The sequence below is a fragment of the Sinocyclocheilus rhinocerous genome, unplaced genomic scaffold, assembly GCF_001515625.1.
Source record: "Sinocyclocheilus rhinocerous isolate Xijiao unplaced genomic scaffold, SAMN03320098_v1.1 scaffold936, whole genome shotgun sequence".
Classification (NCBI taxonomy): domain Eukaryota; kingdom Metazoa; phylum Chordata; class Actinopteri; order Cypriniformes; family Cyprinidae; genus Sinocyclocheilus; species Sinocyclocheilus rhinocerous.
The window spans coordinates 996,675-1,007,273 of record NW_015662583.1 but is presented as its reverse complement, the minus strand read 5'-3'; the positions used below and the strand labels follow the sequence as shown (position 1 = coordinate 1,007,273).

The window sequence follows — 10,599 nt, the reverse complement described above, 5'->3', positions numbered from 1 at the left end:
TCTATCTATCTATCTATCTATCTATCTATCTATCTATCTATCTATCTTTTATCTATCTATCTATCTATCTATAATCTATCTATCTATCTATCTATCTATCTATCTATCTATCTATCTATCATATATTACATTATCTTCCCCTTCAGAAGTTTCTTTTCTCACATCTGACCTAATTAAAGCCAGTTAACGATCCTCACGAGTCAAACTGAGCTCACACCTCACTGTTACCCATAAAAATATATATATTAACACTCACAAATATAATCGCACACGTCATTTATTTACCACTTACAGTGCAGTAGACTAATGTATTTATTTCTGAGATTATATATATATATATATTATTATTAAATAATACTCTTAAAACTCTTATTAAAATTAAAGTTAATTATTATTTAGCAATTATTTACAAACATTATTTGTATAATATATATAATAATATATATTATATTTTATGTAATACACACAGACATATATATCATAACAAATAAATTGTTAATTATTTAACAATCAGCATTAAATAATATATATATATCGTATATAATAACAAATATATTATAACAAATGAATTGTTAATAAATTGTTAGTCTTTAGTAATTATTTAATAAATGTTATTTAACAATCATTATTAATTAAATTATATATATAATAAAAGATAATATTTATAATTATATAATAAATTATATATGTATATACATTCATATATAGAGAATTATATACCTTTTTAGGCAGTATACATATTACAGTAAAATATTTCTGAGATTAAATAAATATCAATATAATTTAATAAATGAATTATTAATAAATTAGTATTTAATCATATTAATTAATTAAATAATACATATTATTTAATAAGAGTAAGACAGAGATATTTAGCCATAAAAGTGCTAATATATAGTATAAAATATAGATTATTGCAGTATACCAGTAATATAATATAATATAATATATAAATGCTGTTTGTAAATATGTAGTAATAATATACATTTTATATATGAATAACATGTATAATCTACTGTGTAAGTAATATATTCATATGTGTTTTTAGTGTGAGATATGTGTAAGTGCTGGTTTGTGGATGGTCCTGATGGTCTGTGTTGGTCAGAAGAGCGTCTCAGAGCAGCTGCAGGTTTTTCTCAAAAACACCCGAGTATGATGATGCATAAGAATGTGATGTAAGAGGCTTTTGTGAGTGGGTGCCGGGTCTCCAGAGTGGTGTTTTGTGTGTTGCTATGCGGTTGCTAGGTCAGTGCGGGTTGTTTCTACGGTGATAGTAAGTGGTTGCTAAGTTGTTATGAGTGGTTGCTTGGGTTTGTCATTGTATGCATTTATTTGGTTACTACCGTTTTCGATGCTAAATTTGTATAAAATCATAAAACACAGATTCCATAAAAATTTAAATAGACAACACAAAATTTTGTTAAATATATAAAAATATTGTTAGATTTTTAATAAATTATTAAATCGTTAAAGTTTTATTAAACAAATTGATGAGGCATTATTTTAAAATTTTTTGAAATTTAATTCAGCCATTAAAAATTTAATCTGAATCTTTAATATGAAAAAAAAACAGAATTTGGAAAAAGTAAAATAAAACATGTCATATGCCACTATTATTGTTTGAATAAAATATTAAAAGTGTTATGAATTCAGTTGATTAGGCATCCTTCTGAATTATTAAAATTGAATTCAGCCATTAAAATTTGATTCTAGAAAATTTTAAATGTAAAACAGAATTTGAGGGAAAAAAACGCAATTCATATTATTTTAAAAGTTTAATAAATTCTTAAATGTTTATTTGTTTATGAATTCAGTTGATTAGGCATAGGATTGGGCGATATGGTAAAAATATCACTTTTTTTTTTTTTCCAGGAAAATCACGATTCACGATTTTATCACAATTCTTTGTCATGTTGATTTTACTATTTTCTCTAAGTTGTCTGAGCAGTAATTTCCCTATTTTACAAAACAAAGCCTTACAAGGTAACAAAATATAAAGTAAAAAAGAATGGCAGACATTTAGGCCAAAGTGGGCAAAGATAAAAATCTTTATCATTGTTTTATCTTTGTTATTAAAAAATAACAACAAACATACACACTACAAACACACATAACTGATTCTTATTAAAGCAACTGTATTAATGTTCTTCAATCACTTTGTGTTTAGTTGTTTTATAACATTAATGACAAGCAGCAGCATGTTTAGAACTATTAGACTGCTGTCACTTTAAGACCTACACTCATCTAACATACAGGCACGCATCCGTTTCTCTCTCAGCTGTTTACTTTCACTTTAGACATAACCAACTGTGTTTATATGTAAACCTTGTGTGTTTTTGACAGCATTAGCGCAATCAGACGTGAAAGAGTCCAGTAATCAGCTGCTGTTTGTCAGGATTTTTAGTGTGTACGGGCTCAGAAAAAGCACATGTCAGAACAGCACGCGAATGAAATGTTTAACTAGCAAGGCTTTAAAGCACATGCAAATACAGTACTTTTGTGGTTGTGAATAAGTGCAGTGTCCTGTGAGTGTGACTCTACCGCTGAGTAACATTTGTAGCGCGATACTACCATATTCCTTCAAAAGCAGATCGTGGAGACATTTTAATCACCCACGATCAAAAATAGTCATATCACGCACCCCAAATTAGGCATCATTTTTGAAAATTTAAATTTAATTCAGCCATTAAAAACGGAAAACACAGAATTCGGGAAAAATAAAACACATTTCATAGGGCACTATTATCAGTGTTGGGGGTAACGCGAGTTACGTAATCAGATTACTTTTTTTCAGGTAACTAGTAAAGTAATGCATTACTTTTTAATTTACAAGAGAATATCTGAGTAACTTTTTCAAATAAGTAACGCAAGTTACTTTGTTTCCCATTTATTGATTGACAGCTCTCCTGTCCCCATGGTGACAGAAATCAGATGTTACTGTAGTTCTAAAATAAATATGAATATGCATTAATTCAGGGGTGGGCAAACTTGGCCCTTCCAGGCCACTTTCCTTCAGAGGTTAGCTCCAACCCTAATCAAAGGGGGGGGCCCCCCTCGGTCCGTTCGCGATCTCGTTCTGGGGGGGGCCCCCCTCGGTCCGTTCGCGATCTCGTTCTGGGGGGGGCCCCCCTCGGTCCGTTCGCGATCTCGTTCTGGGGGGGGCCCCCCTCGGTCCGTTCGCGATCTCGTTCTGGGGGGGGCCCCCCTCGGTCCGTTCGCGATCTCGTTCTGGGGGGGGCCCCCCTCGGTCCGTTCGCGATCTCGTTCTGGGGGGGGCCCCCCTCGGTCCGTTCGCGATCTCGTTCTGGGGGGGGCCCCCCTCGGTCCGTTCGCGATCTCGTTCTGGGGGGGGCCCCCCTCGGTCCGTTCGCGATCTCGTTCTGGGGGGGGCCCCCCTCGGTCCGTTCGCGATCTCGTTCTGGGGGGGGCCCCCCTCGGTCCGTTCGCGATCTCGTTCTGGGGGGGGCCCCCCTCGGTCCGTTCGCGATCTCGTTCTGGGGGGGGCCCCCCTCGGTCCGTTCGCGATCTCGTTCTGGGGGGGGCCCCCCTCGGTCCGTTCGCGATCTCGTTCTGGGGGGGGCCCCCCTCGGTCCGTTCGCGATCTCGTTCTGGGGGGGGCCCCCCTCGGTCCGTTCGCGATCTCGTTCTGGGGGGGGCCCCCCTCGGTCCGTTCGCGATCTCGTTCTGGGGGGGGCCCCCCTCGGTCCGTTCGCGATCTCGTTCTGGGGGGGGCCCCCCTCGGTCCGTTCGCGATCTCGTTCTGGGGGGGGCCCCCCTCGGTCCGTTCGCGATCTCGTTCTGGGGGGGGCCCCCCTCGGTCCGTTCGCGATCTCGTTCTGGGGGGGGCCCCCCTCGGTCCGTTCGCGATCTCGTTCTGGGGGGGGCCCCCCTCGGTCCGTTCGCGATCTCGTTCTGGGGGGGGCCCCCCTCGGTCCGTTCGCGATCTCGTTCTGGGGGGGGCCCCCCTCGGTCCGTTCGCGATCTCGTTCTGGGGGGGGCCCCCCTCGGTCCGTTCGCGATCTCGTTCTGGGGGGGGCCCCCCTCGGTCCGTTCGCGATCTCGTTCTGGGGGGGGCCCCCCTCGGTCCGTTCGCGATCTCGTTCTGGGGGGGGCCCCCCTCGGTCCGTTCGCGATCTCGTTCTGGGGGGGGCCCCCCTCGGTCCGTTCGCGATCTCGTTCTGGGGGGGGCCCCCCTCGGTCCGTTCGCGATCTCGTTCTGGGGGGGGCCCCCCTCGGTCCGTTCGCGATCTCGTTCTGGGGGGGGCCCCCCTCGGTCCGTTCGCGATCTCGTTCTGGGGGGGGCCCCCCTCGGTCCGTTCGCGATCTCGTTCTGGGGGGGGCCCCCCTCGGTCCGTTCGCGATCTCGTTCTGGGGGGGGCCCCCCTCGGTCCGTTCGCGATCTCGTTCTGGGGGGGGCCCCCCTCGGTCCGTTCGCGATCTCGTTCTGGGGGGGGCCCCCCTCGGTCCGTTCGCGATCTCGTTCTGGGGGGGGCCCCCCTCGGTCCGTTCGCGATCTCGTTCTGGGGGGGGCCCCCCTCGGTCCGTTCGCGATCTCGTTCTGGGGGGGGCCCCCCTCGGTCCGTTCGCGATCTCGTTCTGGGGGGGGCCCCCCTCGGTCCGTTCGCGATCTCGTTCTGGGGGGGGCCCCCCTCGGTCCGTTCGCGATCTCGTTCTGGGGGGGGCCCCCCTCGGTCCGTTCGCGATCTCGTTCTGGGGGGGGCCCCCCTCGGTCCGTTCGCGATCTCGTTCTGGGGGGGGCCCCCCTCGGTCCGTTCGCGATCTCGTTCTGGGGGGGGCCCCCCTCGGTCCGTTCGCGATCTCGTTCTGGGGGGGGCCCCCCTCGGTCCGTTCGCGATCTCGTTCTGGGGGGGGCCCCCCTCGGTCCGTTCGCGATCTCGTTCTGGGGGGGGCCCCCCTCGGTCCGTTCGCGATCTCGTTCTGGGGGGGGCCCCCCTCGGTCCGTTCGCGATCTCGTTCTGGGGGGGGCCCCCCTCGGTCCGTTCGCGATCTCGTTCTGGGGGGGGCCCCCCTCGGTCCGTTCGCGATCTCGTTCTGGGGGGGGCCCCCCTCGGTCCGTTCGCGATCTCGTTCTGGGGGGGGCCCCCCTCGGTCCGTTCGCGATCTCGTTCTGGGGGGGGCCCCCCTCGGTCCGTTCGCGATCTCGTTCTGGGGGGGGCCCCCCTCGGTCCGTTCGCGATCTCGTTCTGGGGGGGGCCCCCCTCGGTCCGTTCGCGATCTCGTTCTGGGGGGGGCCCCCCTCGGTCCGTTCGCGATCTCGTTCTGGGGGGGGCCCCCCTCGGTCCGTTCGCGATCTCGTTCTGGGGGGGGCCCCCCTCGGTCCGTTCGCGATCTCGTTCTGGGGGGGGCCCCCCTCGGTCCGTTCGCGATCTCGTTCTGGGGGGGGCCCCCCTCGGTCCGTTCGCGATGGGGCCCCCTCAAGTGCGGGGCCCGGTGCGACCACACCAGTTGCACCCCCCTAAGGAAGGCCCTGCATAGGGCCCTATAATTGTTCAATTTTATTAAATTATTAAATTGTTAGTTATAGGAATTCATTTAATTTAACTTTTTTTATTATTAACATTTAAAAAAACATTAAGATAGAATTTAGGAAAAAATAAAATGCATTTCATAGGGCACTATTACTGTTAACATTTAAAAAATTTAAGTAATTGCACATGCTTTTTTATGATTAAAATAGATTTAAACCATTGAAACAGAACTCAGATAAATCAAAACGGAAAACATGGAATTTGGGACAAAATAAAACAGATTTCAAAGGGCACTATTATTTGAATACATTTTTAGATTGTTATAGACTTAGGAATTCAATTAATTAAACATGCTTCTTGATTATTATAATTGAATAAAACCATCTAAATGGCATCTAAAAAGACAAAAAAAACAGAACAGAAATCAGAATTTGGGACAAAATAAAACTATTATTGTTGAAATTTTAATAAATTATTAAATTGTTAATGTGTTACACATTCAGGTGATTAGACATTTTTTTTTCATTATAATTATTTACATTTAATTCAACCATTAAAAATGCATCTGAAAAATGAATGCACATTTCACAGGCCACTAATGTTGTTAAAATGTAAAAATAAATGACTAAATTGTTAAAGCTTTATGAATGCAAATGTAATTCAGGCATTAAAAATGGAAACTAATACAGATTGTGTCTTACATCTGCTTTTTAGCACACACTTTTCTTACAATTTCAAGGCACAATAAAGTGCACCAACCATGTGCATGTCTGTTATTTATGCTCTTCGGTCTTCAGCAGCACTGCTTTAGCATCCGCTTGCACTGTGACGAATCCCGTAATCTTCATGTGGCCTGCATGCGCCACTCAAACCCACAGCTCCGCCTTCCCCGGCCCCCGCCAGCCAATCAGCAGCCTCCCCAGCCAGCCCTCTGCTGCTTGAGATCACGTGATCTCCTCCGGCCAATCGGCGGCCTCCCTTTGATGAGTGACATCACTAACTTAGCTGCTTCCCTCCAGCAACGGAGCTTCATTTTCTGCTGAGAGTGTTTGTGCTGCTGAAATGGAGGCTAACAGCTCGAGCTAGCCGCCTCGTGCCCGATCAGACCCATAGATGTTGACATGCTCTAAAGAGGAGGCCAGGATGGTTCTGGATGCTCCGAGCGCCAACGGGCCCTTTCAGCCGGTGGCCCTCATGCACTTTAGAGGTGAGATGTTTGTCTTATTGTGTCTGTGTAGGCAGAGAGCGACGAGGGAGGTTGCTATGCCATGATTTGTGGCCGCTGTTACGCAGGCAGAAGAATGTGTGGCGTTTGGGAGACACTAGAATAGATACAAACCTCTTTTTTTTTTAGATTCACGCTTTGCAGACTGCATTTTAAGCATTTTCTGGCCATGCATTTGGGTTTGCACTACATGCATAAATCTTGACACAGCTCAAAACGCAGTGAATGTGGAAAACTCTGTTTACAATGCGCTGGTTAAGTAGGAGGGGGTCTGTTTAACTAGCCTCCCATCCCCCCTTACCAGAGCACTGATGTCAGAGGAAGTGAGGTCACAGCTTCAGGAAGAATGCATGCATGTGTGCTCAAGCCACAGAGCTTGCGAGAGACTGCATCCTGACAGCCGGTTCCTTCTGCTTTGTTTTCTTCACTTCACACGCAGACAGATGATTGTAATCATTCATGCATTAATGATGCATTTGTTGCATGCTTTGCAATGTTTTAAATATGCATTTTAAACAACTTTGAGATTAGACATATGATTTGATATTTTACTTCTGCATGCACGCTTTGAACATTATGCAAGTATGCATGGAATAACTAGATGACTAGTGCATTATACCACAGTGCACACTGTGGAAGATACTGTATCATACAATGCAGTGCACTCAGTCTTTTATTTCCAGGATGATGGATGTGCAATACTGCTTAGAAGTTTGGAATAATTCAGTAAAAATTGTGAAATATTATTATAATTTAAAACAGCTGTTCTCTATGTGAATATCTGTTCAACTGTAATTTATTCCTGTGAAATAAATGTTTCTCAAGCAGCAAATCAGAATATTAGAATGATTTCTGAAGATCTTGTGACTCTGAAGACTGGAGTAATGATGCTGAAAATACAGCTTTGATCACAGGAATAAATTACAGTTTATAATATATTCACACAGAAAGCAGTTATTTTAAATTGTAATAATATTTCACATTTTTCACTGTATTTTCGATCAAATAAATGCAGCCTTGGTGAACATAAGAGACTTAAATATTCCAAACATACGGCAGTGTATTTACAGCCCTCATTTTACATCTTTTTGTTACTTATTCGATCAGACTGCAAAAAGTTTAAATGTTTTTAGACAAAATAGCTAACCATTTAATTTCCTAAATAACTGGATGCCACTTGCATATAGTGTGATAAGAAACATTTATCAATGCATATTGCTTCACTACACTAGATATATTCTCCACACAGCCTAGTGTTTTTTTTTTAAAAACCTAGTAAACTAGTATTATAATATAATATTTTGATGAACTTTAGATGCATTCACATTTAATTCAATAAGTGCCGTCCTGTAATTGTCTCCGATAAGCATGGTTATTATAATGATTCATAATCACAGCTGATATGACTAAGTCATAACTAAGTTCAAGCCGACTGCATTGCATTATGGGATGCAGTATTTAATGCACACTGAATATTTGCATGCTACACGTATAGTGTGCATGCAGAACGTGACGTGTTGATGAGGGTCGTGCGATTGATAATACAGTTCAAATGCACACTCAAACCTTTAGTGAACTGCAGACTGAATCATCTTCTTTTGAATCAAATGGAGTCGTTTATAAATTGAACTGACCTTCACCTAATCAGTTGTGGTCAAACGTATTCGTTGTTGACACTGAGGTCTCTGGTTGCTCTGCTGTTTTCAAACACTGATGCATCCCAGATAACATTGAAGAGCCGCCTACTCATCTGTCTGTCTCTGTGCCGAAATTGTGAAATATTATTATAATTTAAAACAGCTGTTCTCTATGTGAATATCTGTTAAACTGTAATTTATTCCTGTGAAATAAATGTTTCTCAAGCAGCAAATCAGCATATTAGAATGATTTCTGAAGATCTTGTGACTCTGAAGACTGGAGTAATGATGCTGAAAATACAGCTTTGATCACAGGAATAAATTACAGTTTATAATATATTCACACAGAAAGCAGTTATTTTAAATTGTAATAATATTTCACATTTTTCACTGTATTTTCGATCAAATAAATGCAGCCTTGGTGAACATAAGAGACTTAAATATTCCAAACATACGGCAGTGTATTTACAGCCCTCATTTTACATCTTTTTGTTACTTATTCGATCAGACTGCAAAAAGTTTAAATGTTTTTAGACAAAATAGCTAACCATTTAATTTCCTAAATAACTGGATGCCACTTGCATATAGTGTGATAAGAAACATTTATCAATGCATATTGCTTCACTACACTAGATATATTCTCCACACAGCCTAGTGTTTTTTTTTTAAAAACCTAGTAAACTAGTATTATAATATAATATTTTGATGAACTTTAGATGCATTCACATTTAATTCAATAAGTGCCGTCCTGTAATTGTCTCCGATAAGCATGGTTATTATAATGATTCATAATCACAGCTGATATGACTAAGTCATAACTAAGTTCAAGCCGACTGCATTGCATTATGGGATGCAGTATTTAATGCACACTGAATATTTGCATGCTACACGTATAGTGTGCATGCAGAACGTGACGTGTTGATGAGGGTCGTGCGATTGATAATACAGTTCAAATGCACACTCAAACCTTTAGTGAACTGCAGACTGAATCATCTTCTTTTGAATCAAATGGAGTCGTTTATAAATTGAACTGACCTTCACGTAATCAGTTGTGGTCAAACGTATTCGTTGTTGACACTGAGGTCTCGCTTTTTAACTGTTTTGCCGGTCATGTGCAGCTTTAAAGGAAACCGTGTGATCTAAACATTCAGTAAAGCCCAAAATATACGGTGAGTTTGCCTGACATCAATTCAGGAAAAACCCTGCAGCTGCAGCATCACTTTAACCCTGTAAAGCCTGACATGTGAAATAATAGTCTGATTTTTAAAAGAAAAATTTAAGTTTGTTGAACCTTAAGACAAAATATTACAAAATATGCACATATGTGACCTTAGAGCACAAAACCAGTCATAAGGGTCAATTTTGTGAATGTAAGATTTATACATCATCTGAAAGCTGAATAAACATTGAAGAGCCGCCTACTCATCTGTCTGTCTCTGTGCCGAAATAAAACAACGCTTTTTAACTGTTTTGCCGGTCATGTGCAGCTTTAAAGGAAACCGTGTGATCTAAACATTCAGTAAAGCCCAAAATATACGGTGAGTTTGCCTGACATCAATTCAGGAAAAACCCTGCAGCTGCAGCATCACTTTAACCCTGTAAAGCCTGACATGTGAAATAATAGTCTGATTTTTAAAAGAAAAATTTAAGTTTGTTGAACCTTAAGACAAAATATTACAAAATATGCACATATGTGACCTTAGAGCACAAAACGAGTCATAAGGGTCAATTTTGTGAATTTAAGATTTATACATCATCTGAAAGCTGAATAAATAAGCTTCCATTGATGTATGGTTTGTTAGGATAGGACAATATTTGGCTGAGATACAACTATTTGAAAATCTGGAATCTGAGGGTGCAAAAAAATCTAAATATTGAGAAAATCATCTTTAAAGTTGTTCAAATGAAGTTCTTAGCAATGCATATTACTAATCAAAAATTAAGTTTTGATATATTTACGGTAGGACATTTACAAAATATCTTCATGGAACATGATCTTTACTTAATATCCTAATGATTTTTGGCATAAAAGAAAAATGTATAATTTTGACCCATACAATGTATTGTTGGCTATTGCTACAAATATACCCCAGCGACTTAAGACTGCTTTTGTGCTGCAGGGACACATATGTCATATTTATAGCTCATATAGTCTGATACAGTGAGAATATGGAGCTCAGTTTTATTCAGAGACTCAAACTGAGCAAAAATATGAATTTGGTGCAGATGCTGATATTTCTATGATGAA

General features: G+C 42.0%; 1 protein-coding gene across 1 annotated transcript in view; it reads left to right on the top strand.

The window, feature by feature from the left end:
* Positions 1–6,206: 6,206 nt before the first annotated feature.
* LOC107728110 (serine/threonine-protein phosphatase 2A 56 kDa regulatory subunit gamma isoform-like) overlaps positions 6,207–10,599 on the top strand; it is a 17,517-nt gene continuing 13,124 nt past the window's right edge. Inside the window, exon 1 of the mRNA XM_016538189.1 lies at positions 6,207–6,696. Coding sequence (XP_016393675.1) covers positions 6,643–6,696 — 54 coding nt within the window. The 5' untranslated portion in view covers positions 6,207–6,642. The remainder of the gene's footprint in view (positions 6,697–10,599) is intronic.